We start from the raw sequence: 25360 nt of genomic DNA on the forward strand, positions 1-25360 counted from the left end.
GCCCTATCACTGTCGGTTGGGATATAACCGGAACTAATAATGTATTACTACCGGTTCTACTAAAGAAACAGTACTATAAGTTCATCTAAAGAAGAATCAGCAGTGAAATTAATTATCATTGTCGGTTTATGTCAAGAACCGATACTAATACTATTGCTGTATTTTTTATATGAATTGACAATAAAAATAGAATTTCTTATTGATGTTTAATAAAATAGTGGAGGGAGTATCACTGCCGATTTTTGTTATGAACGGATAGTGATAATGGTAGATATCTCATCTTAAAAAATTATAAACTTTTCATACAAAGTTGGGTGGAGGCAAACATTATACAAAATTCTAGCTCTCGATGAGATCTATAACTTTCAGTTGAAAATGTTTTCATTTGAATCCATATAAATACCCAAATAATCATGCAAAAATTTGGAGAAGAAAAGTGAAAAAAATAAATTACCCTATAGCCATCAACTAAAACTGTGAGGTGAGATGGTAAGAAAGCTTCACGCGGGGGTAAGATTGCCGGTTCGACTCCCACAAACTATGCATACACGTAATTTGCTATATTCGTGGGTTTGACTCCCACATAAGGATACACAGGGTTTATCGAGTGCAAAAAAAATGATTTTTTTGTCCAAAAAAAATCGGATTTGGGACCTACCATCACTACCGGTTCGCAACACAAACCGACAATGATAACTATGTTCATGAATCGAGCACTTGAAAGCTACACAATACTACAAAATCAGTTTTATATGTCGGCCTATCACTGTCGGTTTCTAATAGGCCAGCAGTGATGAGGAATCACTGCTAGTTCGTAAGCCGCGCGTGAAAAATCTGTCATCATGGCTTACGAACCAATAGAGATAAGAGGCATCATTGTCGGCCGATAGCTTGAGCTGACAGTGATGCCCAAATCCAACATCATTGCCAGTTAAAACCATGGACCGACAGTGATCCAGTACCGGACCTGAAATTTTTATTCATTCCGCTTTTGCTCTCGCGTCCGCATCCTTAGCCACTCCCTTTGTCTTTCTCACACTCTCTCTGCCATCTTCCTCCTGTGCTCTCTCTCCCTTATCCTTTCTCTCTGCCACACACAACTCTCTCCCTTATCCAGTTCCCCCTCTAGCTCTCCAGCCACCGCCTCTTGCTCATAGAACTGGCCCACCCATGCCTCCCTGTTCCACATCGCGCGCTCCTCGTCCACCTCCCGCTACTCGGTAGTATGTCTAAGCCCGCCCCAATCCCCTCTCCGACCCCGCTCCCGCCGCTGTCGACAGCCTGCCCCCCGTGGTACGATTTCCTCAACTCCAAGCTGCTACCCAACTAAATCACGGGGCTCGGCCATGGGAAGCCGCCCGGCGAGGACGATGGCGATGATGATGGTGGCGACGAGAAGGGGTATGACAAGAACCAGAAGTGTTCGACGAGTTCGAGGGGAATGACACTGACCTCTTCTCCAACGCCGACTACGATGATGACGACCATGAGGCAGATGCTATCTGGGATAGCATCGCGGACCCCTAGCCTGCAACGACCTGGCTGGGGGATGGATGATTTCGTCGGCATCCTCAACAATCTCTTCTTCTTATGTTCTTGTTGTACTTATTATCCTAGTTTTTGGATTGTGGTGGAGATTCTTGTGTTACGGTTGATTCGTTCTTGCTGGTTAAAGAGATCTCTGAAGACCATGGATTATGAGTTCATCGGGGTGTTTTTGTGCTGTGGTGATGGTTTTCGTGCCACCGCGTTTTTGTGTGACGGGCATCGCGCTAGCGAGCATGGCAAGGTCCTAGAGCCGCGGTGATGGGATTAGGAGAGGCATGATGAGGTCCGGTGGCGGACGGCGGGATGATCTTTTTTTGTTTGCTGAAAAATGCTTCATTGCCGGTTCTAAAAGACCAGTAGTGATGTCAATCAGACTTTCACTACTGAAATCCTACCGGCAGTGGTGAGAGGTTTGGAACCGGTAGCGATCAATGGTTCTATAGTAGTGACATCAAATAAATGAAGAGAAAAAAATATAAGCTTATTATAACTGATAGACTGACACAAATATGAACAAAAAAATTCAGGTGTGTTAAGGGATCTAGGAGACACGTTAATGTTTCCTACCCCAACCAGAGCACATATTACGCTGCAGATACCGTGGTCAGAAAGTTCAGGTGGTGCAGGGAGAGAAAACGCTTGTTTATTATTTAGCAAAGTTGTATATATTACGCATATTTCATTTCATATTTAATCGATTACATCCTTACTTATTAGATTAATCTCTTCTGTCTATTTTGAGTCCAAAGTTTTACCTCTGTTAGCTATCCACTAATCACCTCTTGTAGCGTGCACGGTAGCCACAGTGAACTGTTTAGCTCATGAGTGCTGACTCGACAAAATTAAACTGGACGACCTGAGAGCATTTATTATGAAATCAGCTCCTTATTACCAATTTGACGTCGCAGCACACGAACAGCTGATCGAGCTCTAACGGAGAGCAGGTCGCGTGGAACTTACAAGTTACAAATCTACGGTCGACACCTCCAATCCAGGGAATTCTCGTGCCGGTCGACAGACGTACCGGCTGGAGTGCGTTTTACAACTGAGTCCAGCTGCCCCAGCGGTCAGCATCAGGTACGAACAGATCCGGCCCAAATCCGCACAAAAAACACGTTTACGACTTTTTTGGTCCCTGAGGTGCCCAGCTGTGTACCCCGCGCGCGGCCAACCGGATCGATCAGGTGAGCATGCAGCGAATTGTCCGTCGACAAGTGAAAACAACACAAAGCAAAACGAGACAGAGAACTCTCTCTCTCTGCTTTTTTCCCCCGAGAACGTCTGTATGTGGCTATATATACCCTCTTGAAGCTCAGAGCCTTCGTGAAGCGGAGTAAGGCACACAGGCTGGGCTCAGCTCAGCTCAGCTAGCTCGCTCAAGTAAAATCACCGTTTAATTATCCCAGTACGTCCTCTGATCATTCTTTCTTGTCAGCAAGCGTCCATACGTTCCCCTCACTATGCATGCGCGCGCGCGTGGCGCGAGTCGTCGTCACCGGCATTCCCATGATCCCATCTCGTGTTATGTCCCGTTTCCTCTCCTTGTTGGTGCACAATCGTAGACATCGGTCCCCTCGTGTTTTCCTACTTGTTTCGTGCGTGAAAATACATGCAGTCAGCTCGTTTCTTACTGTAGCGCTATATATCCAGCTGCCGCTGTACTTCTCGCTTTCATGACCGATCTTTACCTACACGTTTCCTCACTGTTGCATAGGCCGCGGCTCCGGGCGTAGGCGATGGCGGACTGCATGCAGGAGTGGTCGGAGCCCGTCGTTCGAGTGCAGGCGCTCGCCGAGAGCGGCCTGCCCGCCATCCCGCGCCGCTACGTCAAGCCGCCGTGCGACCGTCCCGTGGTCCAGGAGCAGGAGCCCTCGGACGACATCAGCATTCCGGTCATCGACCTCGGGGAGCTGCTTGCGGACGGCGCCGGCCTCGGCAACGTCACCGAGGCCGTCGCGGCAGCGTGCCGGGAGTGGGGGTTCTTCCAGGTGGTCAACCACGGGGTGCGGCCGGAGCTGATGCGCGCGGCCCGGGAGGCGTGGCGGAGCTTCTTCCGCCTGTCGGTCACGGAGAAGCAGCAGTACGCCAACTCCCCGCGGACGTACGAGGGGTATGGCAGCCGGCTCGGCGTCGAGAAGGGCGCCATCCTCGACTGGGGCGACTACTACTTCCTCCACCTCGCGCCGGAGTCGGCCAAGAGCCCGGCCAAGTACTGGCCGGCCAATCCAGGCAACTGCAAGTATGTACTCCCGGCTCTTTCATATTTCCAGATAGGTCGTCGCTAGTTAGCTCACCCATGTGCATTTAGCTGAGATGTTATGGTGCACATGCGTGCACGTACCTGTATTCGATCGGTAATTTTTCTTAAGACTATGTAAGTATAACTTCTGGTCGATGTATCAACTAGAAATGCACATATATATTAAACTCACAAATATCTAAATAAGTACACATTAGGATTTAAACGTAGAATCATGCACTCACGACTCCACCACACACTAATGATGCTTTTGCAACATGGGATTTTCTCATGTTCATAAGGGAATCGAACTGTTTCATGTTAAATTTCTGCATTAAAAAAGAAAACAAATAAGATTCTTCTTCTCCTCAAAAAGAGCCAGCCTAATTGAATTACACAACATTTGGAATTAATCTTTTTTAAAGCGATTTTTGGAACTAACCTTTTCTTCTATTTGAATTTTGTTCAGGATAAACTAAATCAATCGAATTGAATATTGTTCAGCGTAAACTAAATCAATCAAATTGAATTCTAGAAAATGGACGTTAGCATCTAATAGCATAATTTGTGATGTGGGCACGAGCGCTCACCGCTGAGTTTTCCTCAAAAGTATTATGTATTTCCTAATGTGCAGTTGACTGATATCCATCTTGATTTCACTCGGGGAGAGGATTGCCAAGGTGAGTTTGTGTTCCCCAGAGTTAGAAAGGGGGTTTTGGGAGGCAATTGACCCGGTGGAGGCAGCGGGTGGAGTAGCAAGGCGGGGCGCCACCGGTCACGAGTCGCGAAGGATGACTGGTGGACGGTGGTGGAGGAGCTCGAAAATCGACTGATTAGTGCGGTGGGGGCAGTAGACCCGATGGCAGGGAAGTCATCGGGGACGGAAGGAGGTGGGGGTGTGACGGTGGGCTCGTGGAAAATGAGGTCGGCTGAAGAAAGAAGAATGAAGGTGGAGGTTGGATTGTATTTGGACGGTTTAGATTGTCGGCTAAAAATAATCCTATTTTCAGTCAACTGATAATTAGTGTGACCCAAAATATATCCATACACACTTGAATTGTCACTTAAATAGAGCTAACTATTTTTGTCTATAAACACCATATTTATATGTATATGTTTCATGAGTGCTAAGCATGTCGCAAAGGAAAATGGAAATCTCGACAAAATTGATAACTACTTTGAATGACATACTGCGAAAACCACCCCAATGTAATTATTTGACCATTCTTCACGGGCAAAAAAAGAGAGCACATGCCCGTTGAATTAGGCAGGTTTGGTCAGCTTTTACCTGAGAAGCGGTGCACTGATTGTTCTGAAGCAATAAGTTGACGTGCTGTCCCTGCCGATGGCCTATAGAGAAAAAAAAAACTTACTTCACAGAAAAAAAGGAGTTTATTTCGCGCGTCTTGATGACTGGTCATGTGAAATACGACACGTGCATCTACCGAAAAGTAGGTGGATGGTGCTTTCATATATGCAGAGCGCCGGAATACTATTCCAAACTATAGGATACAGAGCACACTCGTAATAATTCTAGAAAGCAGCAAAATGTCACCGTCGTACTGTAATAGGCATGGGAATACATGTACCTGCCCACGTGGATGCATAATAACGGTACAAATAGGGCACGTGTCAACATTTCGAGTTTTTTATTCGTTAGAGAACTGAACTGTTTTTTGGGAATTCTTACTATTTTTGTGTTCTAAACAGGACCTTTTTTGACAATGAAAAAAGTTATGGCATTTTATATCATGAAGCATATAACCTCATTCATTATTACACAATCTTAACTTATAGCCAAATGAAGAAAATAAAAGCATCAAAGACCATATAAATATAAATCATCATTCATATAGTCCAGTATAAACCACTTCTTATTCTTAACAAAGAACTATATTACTGCCAAGTAGAGTGCAGTGTTGGTGACGTCTACAGCTTGTGCAGGGAGGTGTCGGAGGAGTACGGGCGTGAGGTGGTGAGACTGTGCGAGCTGCTGATGCAGGTGTTATCCGTGAGCATGGGGCTGGACGAGGCACACTTCCAGCAGGCATTCGGTGGGGCGGAGTGCGGCGCGGCCCTGCGCGCCAACTACTACCCACGGTGCCCGCAGCCGGACCTGACGCTAGGCCTCTCTGCGCACTCCGACCCCGGCATCCTCACTGTGCTCCTCGCCGACGAGCACGTCCGCGGGCTGCAGGTCCACCGCCGCGGTAGCGCTGGCGAGTGGGTCACTGTGCAGCCTATCCGCAACGCCTTCATCGTCAACGTCGGTGACCAGATCCAGGTATGTTAACTACCCTATTACATACAACGACGCGCGTGCATCACTACATGAAAAAAGGCTAAGAGTAACAGATTGTAACGGATATGGGTGACAGGTTCCGCATCGGTCCAATTTATTATCCCGAACGCGTTATTAGTGACGAGTAAGATCCCATCACCAATGAGATTATAGGTGACGGGTTGTACCTATAAGTGTCTCCTATGTGCTTAGAAGTAAGACATAAATGACGATAACATCTTCACCTGTCACTTATATTATACATAAGTGACAGATTAATAAGTTATTTATATTAACACATAAGTGACTGATAACAAAGTTATCCGTCACTTATGTGTATTTTATCCTACATGATTGTATTATTTTCTAGCTGCATCTTGGAGCATAGCCAGGATTTGATAACCGTCTTTTCCCTGCAAATAATAGCAACACATCCAAATCCACATCAACAAATACACTTATATAAGAACTCACTTCATGAAAGAATCACAAAGGTTATAAAGTTTCCATCAATTCATTTCTGAATCACAAATGCTACAAAGTTTCAATCAACTCATATTACATAACACATCTAGGATTTCTATAGTGCAACTCGCCATCTGGGTTGATGACTTCAGACATCATGAACTCAACAATTTATTATCGAATCCCCGTGAATGCGCCGTTGTCAAAAAAATAAGCTAAAAAATCCTGCATAATTTGATATGTAACTAATGCCACGTTATGAGGGAATTAAATTAATTACTAAAATTAGTATTGAATAATCTTGTATTGAACTTACTTCGGGGAATTTGATATCATTTGATTGGAGTGTGAGGAGCATGTTCTACGCAACATAGAATCCGTAGGCGTTGCCCGGTGGTTGTTGGTAGCACCGAAGAAAAGAAAAATTATATTTAGATCAAAAGGAAAAACAAGCTCAAAGTTACATCTATTTGGTAGCACTTACCGCAAATCCGGTCTTATGTGTCAGTCTACGGCCGTCTGTCGCGTTGTAGTCAGTATCAGCTCGAAGTTACTTGTCGAAAGCCTATATAAAAAGGGATCAATTAGGGAACATTTGCATGTTAGAAAAGTTAAATATATAAACTAAGTCAAACAGAACTTATGCGTCGAGGAGTTACAACACTATAATCATGCTTTCTAGGTTTGCCTTTTGGTCTTACTGGTCTTGATGAGTCGAGATACCACACCAAGTTCCACTTGAGGCAAATGATCGGTAAGATCGAATGACCACCGGCGTTATGACCGCCCAACATATAGTCCATTTTGGAATAATATTGCATTGCCTTTGTCACACAGTCCATAACATAATCAGGGTGAAGTTAGATAACCGAGATTGTAATGGACTCAGGGTCAAAAAATCCGAGAGGCTCCTTTTTCTTCCTTGTTTCTTTGATCAAGTGATTACAGATAAGTATATAGTTAGATTTGAGAATAAGTGTATATAGTTAGATTTGAGAACAAGTGGTTTTAATTAATGAATGGTCAATTTTAAGGGACTTACAATGTGAAGATCTGTAATAACGATGCGTCCATCGCATCAAGTTTGAAGAGGTTGTATAAGTCATTGAGACCCATAAGGAAGTAGTCGTCATATTTTAAGAAGTGTCATTGTTTGTATTGTATGACTATAGCTTGAGCATTGGTGTCTTTAGAAGTATGCATGTAGTAATTATACAGGTTGATACATGCGTGTCCTGCTCTTGTTAGGTCATCTACCGTCAGCAAGGACTTTCCATATTTGAATTTCATGTGGGCACTAGTCCACGCTACTTCAATGTCCGTAGACTTCTTCGCTGGTACAATGACCTTCGAGCTCTTCGGCATGTGCTTCTTAAAGCCTTTCTTCTCGACCTTCTTTTCATTCTTCTTTGGGCTCTTTGGGGGAGACTTCATTGGAGCTGGAAGAAAGGCTGCTGGATGTGGAGGAAGCTGCCTTCTTTGGAAGTGAGGGGCATGATGGCGGTGCACTTGAAGCTCGTCCAAACTGTGATGCACTGGAGACCACGATGTCGTCCGTCTTCCACTGGATCCTTTGCCGAAGAGCTTCATTTAGAGTTGTGAATTCATCATTAGGGGGGTGGGGAGCTCTAATACGTGATCGGTGGTATTACTATGTACTATGTTCACCGTAACCACGATATAGCCAGCACATATCAGGACCGTATGTAAGATACAGATGACTGGAAGCACCTGACCCCTTGCAACCTTGATGAGATACCCGCCAGGCCTTATTACAAGAGTGCAGGGTGTGGGCCCTTCCAGCAGATCAATAGTATCTGGTTCAGTCACGACAGTAACTACTTTTTGATCGACCTCCTTGGAGGCGCAACTGATCTTCCCTGCAATTCCAGGGCTAGCTTCCACTGGGATGGTAATCTCTATTCCTTATGCTGTAAGCGTTTGCATGATGTTTGCGTAAACTTTCTGTGTGCTGTCCTGTGTCAATGCATCCATGTCCACTGCACCTGACCTCTTTCTCTTCTTGTACATTTTGAGGTCTTCGAAAAAGTTGTATTTCCAACCGTAGGAACTTGATACACCTCGCACTTGACTTGGGTGCTCCGAGTTTCTCAGCGTCGTTGAGAGAACATCATGTTCCCTGACCCGGTGAAAGAACCTTAGCTAGCTTCGGCTATCTTTTCTTTTACTTTTTCTGCAACTGACTGGGTTTCACTGTTTTTAAATGTTATTTCTCCGCTTTCAAACAACTCACCACTTACACGCAATATGACCGTGATTGTCCTTGGAATTTCAACCAATGATTCTCGCGACCTTCTTTGGCTAACATTTCATTATCTGCCTGTCATTTTGCCCTTTTCCCCATGTAATCGGTTTGCGCCAGTCCTGTGGTTGTGCTTGTTCCTAGCCCAAAGTTGCTTCTTCTCCTCACTCTCCTTTTTGAACCACTCTGAGTTCTTCATCTACATAAAAGCATCATAATCTTCCTCTTTCAAGTGCTTATAGCTCTTGAAGGGTGCCACTCCTTTTTCCAAGAACCAATTAACAAGCTTGCTCTTAAAGCCTCAGTGAAGTTTCGTGATCGCTTTTATTGCTGCATTGACCACGACGATCATTTGACGCTCACTCATGTTTCTAGGGTACTCCCAATACTACTTGATACCACGACGATCATTTGACGCTCACTCATGTTTCCAGGGTACTCCAAATACTACTTGATACCACGACGATCATTTGACGCTCACTCATGTTTCCAGGGTACTCCAAATACTACTTGATAACATTATGGAACAGTGCATTGAGGTCATTGAATTTAGTCGTTATTGGCACCCTCTCCTAAGCAATGAGCCTTGCTACCCTCCAGAATCTATTCAAGTCATTTTCATCAATAGGCAGCTCGTTAGCATCGATTCTCGTGACGGTAACCTTGTCCATTGGCCACTGTGTTTGTGACCTTGGCTTTCGAGCTTGTGCACCACTACCAGTTGTCTGGCTTAGAAAGTGCGCTTCCTTCATCTAGAGAGAAAACAAGAGGAGTTGACATAAACAAAAAATATTTCTCCATTCAAGAAGTATAAAATGCATTGACTCATATCAATGTCTCTTCAGTGGGATTGTATTCTTCGCTACTTGGCCAATGTCGGCTTTCCCGCTCGCACAAAATAGGGCTTGGGCTATGATACTAGCTTTTACTACCGTTGGAGGATGGCGGGTGCAGATTTCGGCTCTTATCCGCCTCATCTTGTGCCGGGGTGGCATCTAGTGCTAGCATACTATGTGCTTGTAGTTTCTGAGGGGTGACAGTCATCTTCTTCCCTATGTAAATCAAGTGTAGTATATTCTATTCTCAATGCATGAAACAAAAGGAATCAAGGTTTAGAACATGATAGCATCAGTCTAACTACAAGAGGTATAGAAAGACAACTAATTTCGACACATTCGTCTAACTACACGGCATCAAAGTACGCTCAAGTACAAAGTGTTAATCCCTTTGTTTCATCAAAATATAAGGTATACAATTGTTATAGCTGTCAAACTGTAGACCTTTGAGCATATCATACAATGAATACTCTTTCCTAGTTTTGCAAGAATTTTTTATTTTTGAGCTAAAAGCTCTCTTGCCTGCATCAACATACAATTTTCAGGAAGGAGTATGCCTTGGAATAATCTTATACGTATGGTGTTAATTTAACAACATGATATCAACTGTCTTCGTAGCAAGAGCTCATAACATAGTTAAGGATTTAGGATACACAAGTCAGTCAAGTTATTTAATAACCATCACTGTCTAGAAATGTCACATGTGCACTCGATATAGATTCAATTTGTGAAGACTATATGTAAATCACATTTTAACAAATGAGTTCGAGCAAAAGCATAAAAAGATCACCACGAGAAATTGGTATAGGCAATATAGTTCTTCAGATTAGTGGCCGGAGATGATGAACTACTTCTAAGAGGCATTTTGGTAACCTTAGTGATACCCCAAAACAAAAATTAAAGAATTGCATGCTCTTTTTTCTTTTTTTTTTTAATAGGAAAGAACTGCATGCACTTGTTGGCACATTAAACAGTTTGTATTTTGACAGTTAAAAAGAGAAACAGGCAAAGTGTACCATCACCATGAAAGATGTACAAAAACCAAAAACAATATCAGTGCCAAACCGTGTGTTATGATGGACTATATAATTTTTCATTGTGGAACTACAACACGTTACAATAAAAAGGTTCTATGCTCACTTTCTTTCAGGGGAAATAGTTAACAAATTTTGATTTGCGAATAGCCCATACAAATCCATCAATTCCTTCTGTAGAGATAAAATTCTTAATAGTTCACAAGAAACATAGTACACATAGTTCTCAAACAAATAATATTGGTTCTCTGTCCACTACAGCTCAAGGAAATAGGTAAAGGATGCCAGAAAAATATTTCATGAAATTGCTATAAATCATGTGTAAACCATGAACTGAACAACCGAAAATTTCTTTTGTGAAATTGCTCCCAGGAAAAGTATGAAAATTGGCCCCATGACCATAATGTTCCTGCTCCCTAACTATTCTAACGAGTATTTCATCGATTGAGCAATATTCCTAAGATCTCAGCTAGCAAAAATATAAATTGAATTGAATTCTCAAGTTGTAAAGGCTTAACCTAGACCATTATGTTTATGCTCCCTAACTGTTCTAAAGGCCCAATCTCAACACACATATTCATCATCATCGAGCATGGCACCAGTGAAGGGAGAAGGAGAAGGGAGAAGGGGAAGGGGGAAGAAGGGATAAGTACTTGGAGTACTAGAGAGCGGCGAGCAACATCGAGCTAGGTGGTGGCAGCAAACGGCGGTGCCAGCGAGCTTGGCTACGACAGCGAGGGCGGTGGGTCTCTGAGACCAGTAGGGACTAGAGGGAGGCGGTGCGCGGGGAGGCTAAGGCGTGTCGGGGACGAGGAGGCCAGGGTGACACATTGGGAACGAGGAAGCCGGGTGGCACATGGGGATGCCAGGGTGTGTCGGGGACGAGGGAGGTGGTGCTCCGAGTGCAGCAGGGTATGGAGGAGAGGGTGTCGATAGAGGCCAGGTGCTCGAAGGCGGCTCAGGGTCGATGGAGGAGGAGCGAGGTGAAGGGTGGAGTGTAACAGAGAGACTCTGGGGGGCTCTAAGGCGCGGTGGAGACGGGCGATGATGAACCCTAGTGCGTTCGTAGGAAATGACTTAGACAAAATAAGACGGAGGAGGACACACGGGGACTTCCTATATATGCATATATGGTCATAGGTAACGGGTTAAGAATTTCACCCATTACCTACAATATTCACCCGTCACCTCTTAACCCCTCACCTATGACTTATAATAGGTAACAGGTGAATAATAAAGGTGATGAGTTACATTCTTCACTCGCCACCTTTTACTTATGACCCGCCACCTATCACATTCACATAAATCTTCCAAGTTAAAATTTATAAATTGTTTAGTGGAAGCAAACACTTAATATTACAAATTTGACATTAATATTACAAATCTAATATATATATATATATATATATATATATATATATATATATATTCAATTTTGACATTAATATTACAAATTTGACACTGAAATTCAAATTCACCGTTTTCGTGCTTTCTTGACATGGATCCCTTCGTCATGGTTGGGGCGGATGTATGGAGTTTCCTCGATCGGCGAAAGGCATGGCACGACTGTAGTAGCAAAAGGGGGGATTTCATCGAATTGATTTAACTCCTCCTCATCAACGACGTTTGTAACTCCAACGATGCGTCTTTTCCCAGTGAGAACCATATGACGTTTCTTCTTTGTTGTGTCAATCACATAAAAGACTTGGCGAACATCTTTAGCGAGTACGAAGGGTTCAGACTTTCGTCCGACATATTTGAGATCAACGCTAGTGAACCCATACTTATCATTAGTGACGCCCTTTGCCCCATGTACCCAACGGCACTAAAACAAGGCTACCTTGAATCCCAAGTAGTTCAGCTCTCATATCTCCTCTATTTTACCGTAGTATGTGCCCCTCTACATGTCGTTGTCATAAGCATATATACGGACACCACTGTTCTGATATATGCTCATATCATCTTGGGCAACTATGTAAAATATGTATCTGTTTATATCGTACCCTTGATATGTCATAATTGTGTATATAGGACCCGATGTCAGTTTTTTTTATTAGAGCACTTGTAGGAGTACTCGATTGTCTGATTCGATCTCGGAACCAAGTCGTGAACCTTCACATATGTTGCCTCACAACCCAAGCTTCGGTCTACCCTGGATTCTCTTCAAGCAGCTTTTGTTTGTGCTCATCGACATATGGGCACACTTCACTCATTTATTGCAGCACGAGGAAATGAGCTTGGTCGTAAGCCTTCAGATCAGGAGTTATTGCCATCTTTCCCAGAACTCCCACACCTACGAGCCTCCACTCATGGTGAGACTTAGGCACACCAATTGGGTTATTTGGGTCAATGTAATTAACAGACCACTCTAATGCATCCTCCGTCGTGTAACCCTGCACGATGCAACCCTCAAGAAAGGCTCGATTCCTTACGTACGACTTGAGAACGCCCATATATCTCTCGTATGGAAACATGTGATGCAGGAACACAGGGCCAAGGTAGTGTATGTCCTTCACAAGGTGAGCAGTGAGATGTACCATGATATCAAAAAAGGATGGTGGGAAATATACCTCAAGAATACATAGAGTCTTAAAGTGTCTTCTTTCTAGCTCCTCTAGGGAGTCTGAATCGAGCACCTTTTGTTCAATTGCATTGAAGAAAAAGCACAGGCTCAGGATAGCCTCGCGAACCTTTATTGGGAGGATGTTCCTAATAGCCGCAAGCAGTGATGTCATCATCACATGGCAATCATGGGAATTTATCATGGAGAAATTCATTTTTAGCTCTTTCACCGAGACAAGTCTTACAGTGTTGGACGAATAATCGGAGGGAACTTTCATACTGTGCAAGAACTCGTAGAATTCTTTGTTCTCTTTCCTGGAGAGAGTGATAGTTGCTGGGGGTAGGTGTTTTTCTTTGTCCATATCTTGTACATGGAGTTCCGGCCTTAAGCCCATTTCTTCAAAGTCAGCTCGTGCGTTCTCATGATCATTTTTTCCCCTTCATTTGGAGCAATGTACCGATCAGACTCTCACAGATATTCTTCTTTATATGCATGTTGTCGATAGAATGGCGAACATCTAATTTTTTCCAATACTCTAGCTCGAATAGTATTGATTTTTTTCCACATTCCTAACTATTCATCATCCTTAGAGGATTGATTTCGCTTGCCAAGGACAACATTGATATTCTTAACCTGATTGTGGACATCTTTCCGCTGAAATGCCTCGGAGGTAACGCTTTCTCCCTTGTGCCATCGAACTGCTTGTCCATATTTTAGTACGGGTGCTTCCTGGGAAGGAAACGTCGATGCCGCATGCACACTGTTTTCTTTGAGTTGTTCAACCTCAAACTACATGTGTCATCTAAGAAATGGGGGCAAGCTTCACCTTTTCTTTTGCTTTGTCCGGACAAGTTACGAAGTGCTGGTAGATCATTGATGGTGACGAACAACATGGCATGCAAGATAAAGTACTCTTGCTTGTACTGATTCCAAACCTCGACGCCTTCCGACCTGAGTTTCTTAAGATCATCGACTAAAAGCCTGAGGTACACATCTATATCGTTGCCAGGTTATTTCGGTCCTGATATCAAGATCAACAACATAAGTATTTCCATTTATTACAAAGCCAGGGTGGAAGGTCGTAGATCAACAATACAACATGCCAGGTCGAATGGATTCATGCCATCTGTGCTCATAGCAAACCTAATATTTCTCAATTCTTCGGCAAAGCAACCAAATGTGGAATCAACGATTCGCCACTGAGCGGAATTTGCTGGGTGTCATATCATTATGTCGTTCTTACGACCCTCCTTATGCCAACGCACCAATTAGGCCTCTTTTCTGTTGGCAAACAGACGCTTCAGACGGGGAATTACAGGAAAATACCACACCACCTTCCTAGGACCACATTTACTTTTCTTGCCTTCGTCCCCGTCACCACCGTCATTTCTACGCTTATATCGATGGGTTCCGCACATGGGGCATTGATCCAGCTCTGCATACTCTCCACGAAACAAGATACAATCCTGCTTACATGAATGTATTTTTTTTTTCTATTTCCTATCCTAAAGGATAAATTATCTTATTTGCGTCGTAGACGCTCTCAGGCACCAAGTTTCCCTCCGGTAGTATGTCCCTTAGCAAATACAGCAATGTTTCAAAACTCTTGTCAGTCCAACCATGGGTTGCCTTCAGCTGTAGAAGCTTTAGGTTCCCAAATATCCGTGTGTACTTCTGCTTACAATTGGGATAAAGGGGCGTCTTGGAATCTCGCACAAAGTCTTGGAATTTAGTAAACTCACTATTATTATACTCGTCGTGCAACTCGACATCCCGCACCATCTGGTCCACATTCTCCACAAAATCCTCGAGATCATTATCATTCAAACCTAATATGTCATCATCCCTGAGATCATGATCCATTTCACCGGGTGTAAGTTTTTGATCCACACTATCGGTATGGAGGGTCCGATCCATCTCTCCCTCGTTAAGGTCTTCTTTGCTATGTTTGTTCCAACATGTACAATTCTCTTTAAATCCATGCATGACCAAGTGTGCATGGAAATTGTCTGGTTTCGGGAACTTTTTTTCATTCCTGCAGTCGCGACATGGACAATACATTACCGTTTTACCACGATCTTTCATATCTGCCAAGGCAGCACTCATGAAATGCTTCACCCCGCTTAGATACTCCGGACAAGTCCGGGTCTCAAGGTACATCCAACTTCTGTTAGTCATCTATAATTAATGTAAAAATATTCATTCTTCATTAACAATGACCTTAATTTCGTGGTTAAACATGCGATTAGAAATTCCCTACAAATACACTAGATCTGTGTCATCTCGCGGTATATCGGGCAAATCTAATATCAAATCTAACATAAACAACTCACTTGTACTAAGATTTTTGATAAACATGCAAAACGGTCCATTACAACTCAAAACACAACAAATCTTCCAATTAGGGTTTAGAGGAGGAGAGGAAAGGGGGAGATGCGAACATTCAAAGACCTAGCACCAATTCAAACTTTAAATCAACAAGATATTGAAGAATCCCTAGAGGAGCTGGTGAAAATTGCCAGCCACTGTGCGGGCGGCACTGTGTAGTAACTATTCGCCCGTGTAATGGCTAACCAGCTTTTAAAATAGAGTTGAGTAATAGATGACGGGTGATAAGGTTACCCGTCACCTATTAAGAGTCATAAGTGACGGGTTATAATACAACCTGTCACCTATTAAAATTAGCTCAGGGAGACCTGTCACCTTTGTCAAGTTATAAGTGACGAGTCATAACATGACCCGTCACTTATTACTTTTGCAGGGGACGGTTTAGTTTTTACCTATCACTTATGTTATTGGTGATGGGTAATATTATAATCCGTCACTTATTGTCTGGTATTAATGACAGATCTATAAATAGAAGCAACCTGAGATGACATAAGTAATAGATCACGTAATAACCTGTCACTAAACTGTGTCTCCTATATCTATTTTTCACGTAGTGCAAATCTCATCCCCTCTGCTGCTTTATAGTATAAATTGTCTCTAACTCCTTTTCAATATGATACCCCAGAAACCATTCCTCAGGTAGCAAGACTCTAGACTCAACTTTCCTATCCAAAACTTCCGATTACAACAAGAGATGTGCCTTAGTCTCTTGTACTGACCCCTAATTAGCACTCCGACCCTCAAAAATTGCCTAGAAGAGTCGATCGATCGTGATCGTGACTGTGACGCATGCCTAACTGTTCAGACGTTATACGTATTTGGTCTTGTCGGTACGCGCGTACTGCAGTACACAGCTGGTCCCGCTTTCGCGTTCCTCTTGTTTGACATTAAGAATCTGTACGTGGTAGCTGCAGCCTGCATGCATGCCTAGCTATCTGGATAACTAACTGATCGATGATTAGTTAACTGTGAGAGCGAAACGATCCGATAAATCTTGGCTACGGTCAGCAACAGTTTTAATTTCACGATCGAGTGGACTTCCACCGACATTGGGTTATCGCACTCTTACTTGCGAGGACCTTTCGCGCAACCCGGCCGGACGCCATGGTCAGAGAACGCATGCTTGAGCGGTGAGCGCAATATTACATGTGTCCTCGCAGTAAAGCTAGCTCGGACAGACCTGCACCACATGCAGGATGTTACGGCGAATCATGCAGAGCATGAGCCACCCGAACGCACTTCCACCGGTGCAACGACCAATGCATCGTGGATATACACCAGTTACAGTTGTATTATTTCCACCTGTGCACTTGTACACACAGGACAACTAATGCTGGTACACATGGACTGTAACCATAAATAACTTTAATTTTGTTCCGTGAAAAAGAACTTCAACTTTTCAAATGTGTGTGTGTGTGTGTTTCTGTTGCATGGTTTATCTAGCTAGCGCGAGCTAACGTTCAAATCTTGAATCTGCTCGCTAAACACAATTGACATGCAGATACTGAGCAACTCGTTGTACAAGAGCGTGGAGCACCGGGTGATCGTGAACGCCAAGGAGGAGCGCCTCTCCCTCGCGCTCTTCTACAACCCGAGGGGCGACATCCCCATCGCGCCGGCTCCGGAGCTGCTCACGGCGGCGGACCGGCAGGCGCCCTACACTCCGATGACCTTCGACGAGTACAGGCTCTTCGTGAGGAAGAAGGGCATAAAGGGCAAGGCACAGATCGAGGCTCTCAAGGGCCACGCATGATCGCCAGAATAATATAGTTGACCCACTATCCCGTGGTAATTATTTGGAGCTAGCTAGCTATAGCTCCCCATGTATAATATGAGTGGAATAACATGTACAATAATTAAGACCGACATACGACCTAGCTACAATCTAATCTAATCATGTGCATGCAATAGCTGTGCACTCGGTGTTGGTGATCACTCTTATACACGCTCATTGGTATGTTGTTCGATCATGCTCGGATTAGTTTGTCTTACGTACACATGGACTACTTGGAGTACCACCGAGCAGAGCAGCCAAAACAATAGCTGCTCGCTTTGAACAGGAGCTTCTGGGGCGGCGGCCATTTTTCAATATTTCGGTTGAGAGAAGGCTTGGATTTTGGAGGAGGCTTTCATTTTGGTGATGCAATGTAAATAGTTTTGATCTAGCTAGCTTGATTATATATATTAGATCCATAATGATTAGTTAACTAGGGTTTAGATGTTGTATGAGATGTATATGGTTCTTACACTACCACAAAAGGGTGATCATTGTCGGTTTCAAACCTCTATTACTGCTAATTTTGGAACCGGTAGTGGTTACTTAGCACTGTTGATCGGTACCTATCACTGCCGAGTCTAAAACCGGTAATGATAAGTGTTCTGGGAAGCAAAAAAAGAAAACAAGCCGGTTCGACTGTTTCCACTGCTGCCATGCCGCAGCTCCCACTACGTGAAAAAAAGTCATCAGTGACGGGTGATAACTGGTATTAGTGATGGATCTTATACCTATTACTCTTATTATATCACTAATGACCTATCATTAGTAAGAGATCATCACCCGTCACTAATGTTCACTAATGACCGATGAACATTTTTTGTATTTTTTGGACACAAAAAAGTCAAAAAAATATTTTTTTTTTCACCTTAGCCATCCCAATACAGGCTCATCTCATATATACCTCACAAGCCACGCTTTTTTCACATTATTTTCAAGTTTGTGTTCCATGGGAATCGAACCCATGACCTCCTACTCGCACATGTAGCCACCTTACCACCTCTGCAATCACGTAGTTGTGATAGAAACTGGATATTTTATCCTTTTAAGCTTCTTTACCGAAGGTCATTAGTGACGCATAATAACCATGACCCGTCAATAATGACTAATTTTGTCAAATTTCATCGAGGGTTATAATTTGATAGGTGACACGGAGTGCATTCGGTAAAACTGGAATAACTTTTGCATACGGACTCCAATTTTGGCGTTTTTTGACTCTACAAACATCTAAAAAAAAGGTTACATCCGTTTCTCCCCTACTTTGTCGGGTTCGGAGAATTTTTCGAGGCCAAAAACGGCTTGGAAGATGGAGTTTTTGCCCTTGGAACTTTCTACACCGTTTTTAGAATGCGCGCTTGTGTTCACAGCCGCCACAGCTTACGTCAAACTTGAGTAAAAATGTACAATAGTTCCTATTCTAGTGCTGCTGAAGTGACAAAAAATAAGAGAAAAATAAAATAAAAAAAATATTTGCGAATACCGTCATTAGTGACGAGTTACAAGTTGACCCGTCATTAATGACTGGCATAGGATGACCCATCACTAATGAGTGGATCATTAGTGATGGGTCAAGTTGTGAGCCATCACTAATGATTAGCCTAAGACGATCCGTCACTAATGACTGGTCTATGACCCGTCACTGATGACCTAGTCATTAGTGATGGGTTACAACTTGACTCGTCACTATTATCATTAGTGAAGGGTTATGTTATAACCCGTCACTGATGACTTGACCCGGCACTATTATCATCAGTGACAAGTCATGTTACGACCCGTCACTAATGATCACTCATTAGTGACGGGTCTATATCTGGTTCCGATCAGAAGGAACATTACTGACGCGTGTTGAGCAGCCGTCATTAATGTGGTGTCTCATTTGCTGGTTTCTTACGTAGTGTCTGCTGCCACAACCCTGCACAGAAAACATGGCGGCATGAAGGCCGCCGCCACAACACACATGACTGGAACACACAGCGACGAGCACACACATCACACACGACGCACCATTGCTTTGTCCCGCATAAAGAAAACGCGAGGCATGAAGGACCCCGCCACAGAACACGTGGTGGCAAGGAAGGGCCGAAGAGCACAAGCCAGTTGGTGACGAGGTTCAAGGAGTGCGACGCATGGGGCTTAGGCGAGACGCCCTTCACGGGCACGCGACGAGCGGACAAGACGCCGAGCCTGGTGACCTCAGCGTAGACCCTCCGCCACAGCAGGAGGCCGCCACTCTGCTTCACGATGGGCAGCAGCATCGAGGCTGCCCCTGCTTCATCCATCCGCTCACCACTGCCTGTCGCCTCTTACTTCCCGTCGCTGTTGGTGCATGGATTTCCGACCCAAGTGAGATCCATGGCCGGATCTGCTGGATCCCGCCGTGGATCTCGCAAGGGGGGCGGAGTTGCTGATGGGAGAGGTTGGGAGGAGGAGGCCGGTGAGGGGATGAAGAAGAGAAAGGCTGGTGGGGGAGGAGGAGGAAGAAGATGGTAGCAGAGGAAGAGATACGATGGAGAGAGAGAGAGAGGGGGGGAGGATCAAACGTGCAGGGTAGATAAGGCTGAGCCATGAGGTGAGCCAGAAGCCGATCCAATGAAATTTCAGGTCTAGTCCTCTCATTAGTGTCGGTTCAAATTAAAAACTGGCAGTGATAGCATCAGTGCCAGTTTTTAGTGCGAACTGGCACTGATAGTTGGTTTTAGTGCCGGTTCTTAATGGTTCAGTCATTTTTCAGGCGCAGGACGTTAAGAACCGGCGGTGATACATTTTTAGTGGTGGTTCTTGCATAATTGACACTGATGAGCTGCTCTTTATGACATGCTATCCATGCAGAGATCCAAAATTCTTGCTCTAATTTAAGATCTAGATCTACATCCAATTTAAAAAGGTTCATGAATGGGAAATTATGTATTTATTTAATAATTAAATGAATATGGAAAGGTGGCTATTGGATGAGAACTTTTCTATCTCATTTGGATGAAATTTGATACATTATTTTAGCTACACTTTTTTAAAATTTAACTGATTAATTAAATTGATTGTCACTTTTCTAAATGTATAGATTGACCAAGGATAGATGTATATGCACCAAGACATGGCTAAGAGTACATTATTTGTAGTTGTTGGCGACAACTACGCGCACAAAATATAGTTGCAAGCACATGGATCGATTGTAGCTTTTACCTTATAGTATTCCAAAGTATATCGATCTTAAGAAACACGTGTGATCTAGTGTGATTTATTATCTAGTTAAGAGATTAACACTACAAACAAAAGCGTTGGTTGCAAGGTTGTTATTAGAAATCTGGAATTCCCCTGCAGGTTTATGGTTCACTTGCATGCTTAAGATTAGATTATGTTATCAAGGATATGAATTAGTTAGTGGTTACATTATTAAAAGGCACCTTTCCCATCCCCCTCTTCTCAAGAGGCTAGGTAAATCGTGTACCTATCTCTAATGCACTATGCTATCAGCAACAATAGACCTAAACTCCATATTTACATCTACCTCACTAAGAATAATGTATGCCCATACATGTAACAAGAAGTATACATCGCATAGACAAAGACATTCAATTAATTAAGATGGCATAAGCATCACATAGTTTACATGGTAAGATCTCGACAATTCAAGTGAAGAACATAGGTTTATCCCATAATATCGAGGGTATACATCATGAAAAAGATATTAGGAGTACCTCTCAACCTACCGCCACGTTCTAGCTCTAGTATAGATCAGCACCAAAAGAGCACCGATCGGCGCTGGAGCTAAAGGTGTGTTTGGTTACCCGCATCAAGGGCATCTTGGCTCTGTTCGTGTGTATATTCTAGCGAAGAAGGTTGTTTGGTTGTTTGGATGTATTGTTCCTCCATGACACGGATGTAATTATACAGTTGAAGTCTGATCCGATGGATAGACTTGAATCGAGATTCTTTATGGAGCCTGACTCGATGGATGCATTGCATCTGCTACAGTGCTGCAACGGGCTCACTTGTTAGTCTCAGGTGCAAGATCATTGCATCCGCCAATACAAGCAACCAAACACCTTCACGTGATCATTGCATCAGTCCATACAGACAACCAAACACCCTTCTTTTCAAAGTTACTGCATCTACTCAGCTTGCTTCTACTTGTTCAGGATATACGATGCAGCTCTATAAAAACCCATACAGACAACCAAACACATCATAAATACATCATGCCTCGGTTTTCGCTCATAGTGAAGCTCTCTATAGTCTAACCCTGATTATGTGGAAACTTTCACCGAAACTCGAATGGAAGTCGAATGCAATCCGAACTGGACAGGACCCTCTGCATGGGGAAATATATTTTATATTTACAGTCATCCTAGCAGAGTTCTTTTCTTGGCGGAAGAAATCTCTATTTGAAATCTTGACTTGAACGATGATGAAACATTCTAAATTTGCTATATCGGTGGAGAACTTCCGTCTGGGGAAACATGAGCCGAAGTTGGATCCTCTTTTGCTTCTATGCCAATCGGCACCAAATTCTGTGTCGATCGGCACATGTGGATTATGGGCCCCAAACAGGCCCATATTTGTTGACCCTTCTCTTGATTGTGTTTCTAGCCGCTTTTTACGCTTTGTCCTTGGGATTCTTCTGATTTCTCCACGCTTTGCTTCATCCTTTCAAAAGTGTCTTGTGCATATTTCCTTCAAAATAGAATATTCATCTAAAAACATAGCATACTAAAAAACGGGATTAATTTTAAGCATCATGTGACATATATATATATATATATATATATATATATATATATATATATATATATACTCCAAAAGTAGATACTCCATATTATAATATACTAAATAAATAAACTGGATATACTTCTTTATCACTATGAGTATATTTATATACTTATTCTAAGATACTTCGATGTGAACTCCATGAAAAAATTGAAAAAAATTCCATCAATTTTAATAGATTTTGATAATACATTTATATTTGTACATAAAATATAATATACTTAAAAAATATATGCAAACCACCTAAAAAAAGTATACATACTACTTGGATAATCTTATATACTCACATGCTCCATATACATACTATTTATCACATGAAATACTTCTTAGGTTATGAGATACGTATATAAGAGTATATACTCCCGAAAATACCAAACATGCTTCATATATATAGAGAAAGAGTAAAGTCCGTCCATTCTCTCATCCCATGTTAAGCCATGTCATCACCAAGCCTAGGAGCCGTCGGACCAAGGCAGCAAGCAAGGAGACCCGCCGGATCTAGACTTCGTGAGTCTCCCTAGAGCACGCCCGTCCTCATCCTTCGTTTCACCGCCACCACTCCCGTGAAGCACTAGGCGGCATCGCCCTTCTTCCTGTTCTCCACCCTGAGCCTGAACCCCGCGCACCACCTCTTCGACGCCTCCGCGACGTCACCGCGCAAGCTCCCCGCACCCCCCCCCCCCGGGCAGTTGTCCGCGCAATAACACGGCGCACAGCAACCGGAAGTGTAGCGGCGGGTTTCGCGGCAACACGAGCGTAGCAATCCTCGCAGCGCTCGCTCCGCTCGGTTCAGCTCCGTAATCAGAGTCCTCGCAATCACCTGATCCTCAAGTCACATTGTCACGACGGTGGTATATTTCTAAACTCAGCTTGTGGATAAAGTGTATCACTCTATAGAGGAAACTATTTGAATTACCGTGTCTACGGTTATAGACAAACTACGGTTCGATCACAACAACTAACATGGGTGGTGTGTGTTTCGTTGGAGTATGAGTAGGCAAAGTGTGCATGTTTTTGGAAATTAGGTCTGGCAATGTTCTATGGATTGCTATGGATAGAGTGTCCTACAACATTAAAACTTATGCCCTAGTGACTTTTCACTATAGTCATACCCCATCTTATAATAACAATGATATGATATTTTTACAAAACCGTTTTATATAAATAAATTCTTGCATGTGTAAACTTGCATTTCCGTAAAAGTTAAGATTACAATTCTACCCTTGTTAAAATCATATGCATGTATTTTACTTATTGCTGTAGGGTAAGAGTTATGACTTGCTAAGTACGTCCATACTCACCCTTGCTTATACTTTTAGAGGACGATATAGATTTCACCGATACCAACTGTGAGGTTGACGAGTAGGCTTGGTCGTGTCCGCATCCGAGTTGTCTATGGAGTGATGTGTTCATCATGATGTCTTATTGTGCTCTCTGATGTCGTGAAAATTGTTCGTGCACCTTTGTATAGTGTTATATGGTTTACTAGCGTAGTAGAGTTATTTAATCACCCCTTTATTATATAACTGTGATATTATTTGTTGTAAAAGTCTTAAATCACGCCAACATTAGTTGAAAAACGATTATCACAATCACATTAGTACAATCAGTTCGAAACCTGACTGAGACGGCAGTTCTGAACCTACTGCAGTTGTCCTCTGTTATGGTAGCGATGTCAATTCTAAATAGGATGAAACTAGCCCTGCATTCAGAACATTTTAATTAGCTAGTCCGTTTCAACCGTTATTACTGTGAGAGGCAGTGTTCGTAGCTAACTCCCTATATATAACATATATAGCTGTAGGCCTAGTCCTAGATATAGCTATAGGCATAGGCCTCAAGCAAACAGGTAGAGCTGTCTAAAAGCTAGATCGTATATACTTCCTCGAGTAATAAAAAAGTTCGATTTAAATATCGACATGGTTAAAAATATATTCAAAATATAGTAAATTTACGATAGTGTCCATCTAATTTTGCTAACTTCAAATATATTAATTGCACACACCTAAAACACATAGTAATAACATGAAACAGGTTGTGACAGTAGATAGGACGCCTGTGTTCCAATCCAGAAGTTCGAGTCAAGTTGTCCACACAACGCATGCTGGAAAGTACTGTAGCTGATGTTTGGCAGTAAGTCCACAACGCATGCTGATGATCGAAGAACGCCGGGCGGCCAAAAGAGCCATTCATTTTACTGCTTGATTTCGTTTCTGCCTATGCAGTCGCTGCACCAGTTTGCGTACGTTTTTTACTGGATCACCAGTATGGGCCACTTCCACTAGGCACTAGCTCATATATGCTGCCTGTCATTCGTGTCTCCGCGTGTATACCCAGACCAGACGCATGCACAAGTGGAAATCACGCTTTGCCAAAAAAAACAACGTACCGGAGTACATTATTTTGTGCATCTATGCATGCCGCATCGCGGGTCGAGGGTACGACTGTGCGAGCTATAATGTCATCGTGGTGAGGCAGTGAGGTTACGTACGTACCGTGGGAACAACAGGTAACACACGGCCAAGTTTGATCCGTGCGACGATGCACACGATTCGCTTCGTCAACAGAATGAGGAGAGGTCACTTGCTACTGCAGCTTCCATGAGCTGATCGAGATGCTGAGTTGAGTTCTGTGGAAAGGAAAAGCGGATGAGGAACGAGGAGGATTGTGCCAAGATTTCATGGGTCGGCCAAACGAATGACACATGCTTCGATCCACTCCACATCTCGGCACAATCCGCTGCAATAACTGGACGTCGAGCTAGAGGGTCAGCGCGCGCGGCTGCTAATACACCCGATCGTCGCTGGCCGCGGCCGGAGAGTTGGATCTACGACTTTACGTTACGTGCTGTGACTGGAAACTGAAAAAAGAAACCCTATTTATCTGTCGATAAAAAAGAGAAATCTATCGAATTTCTTATCGTACTATCCGCATTAAGATTCACGCGGCCTTCTTCCCCGGTTACTTCTCCGGCGAGGGCTAGGATTAGGGTTAGGGGTTAGCCTTAGGATTTCGGGATTTGGGGACTTGTGGTCACCAGATTTAGAGAGGAAGCCCTAAGAGGTCGGCAGCTAGGCGGTGGAGGCGGACAGCGAGGTGGCAGGGGTGCAGCCTTCCACGGTGGTGGAGGACTGCCGGTTGGGTGGGGATGGCGGTAGAGGTGTCGTGGTTGCATTGGTTAGCAAGGGAGCAGTCACGAGAGCTC

The 25360-nt window shown here is 43.5% G+C and overlaps 1 protein-coding gene across 2 annotated transcripts; it reads left to right on the forward strand.

Annotated features, from left to right (window-relative positions):
- Window positions 1-2825: 2825 nt before the first annotated feature.
- Window positions 2826-17552, forward strand: LOC133923840 (jasmonate-induced oxygenase 1-like). Of its 2 annotated transcripts, none has more exons than XM_062369125.1 (4): window positions 2826-2953; window positions 3263-3787; window positions 5732-6071; window positions 17119-17552. In XM_062369125.1, the coding sequence occupies exons 2-4, from the start codon at window positions 3285-3287 to the stop codon at window positions 17368-17370; spliced, it is 1095 nt and encodes a 364-aa protein (XP_062225109.1). In that variant the 5' UTR covers window positions 2826-2953; window positions 3263-3284; the 3' UTR covers window positions 17371-17552. The 2 variants fall into 2 exon arrangements, with proteins under 2 accessions (XP_062225109.1, XP_062225102.1); XM_062369118.1 differs by lacking the exon at window positions 17119-17552 and adding an exon at window positions 7782-8362.
- The last annotated feature ends 7808 nt before the right edge of the window (window positions 17553-25360 follow it).

Source organism: Phragmites australis, chromosome 1, assembly GCF_958298935.1.
Source record: "Phragmites australis chromosome 1, lpPhrAust1.1, whole genome shotgun sequence".
NCBI classification, from domain to species: domain Eukaryota; kingdom Viridiplantae; phylum Streptophyta; class Magnoliopsida; order Poales; family Poaceae; genus Phragmites; species Phragmites australis.

Bases quoted from the DNA above. Each gene is read 5' to 3' on its own strand.
- LOC133923840 (XM_062369118.1), top strand. From the start codon at position 3,285: ATGGCGGACTGCATGCAGGAGTGGTCGGAGCCCGTCGTTCGAGTGCAG. The intron at 3,788-5,731 runs GTATGTACTCCC...CAGCTTGTGCAG, and splicing joins GCCAATCCAGGCAACTGCAA to GGAGGTGTCGGAGGAGTACG. The intron at 6,072-7,781 runs GTATGTTAACTA...TGCTCTTGTTAG, and splicing joins ACGTCGGTGACCAGATCCAG to GTCATCTACCGTCAGCAAGG.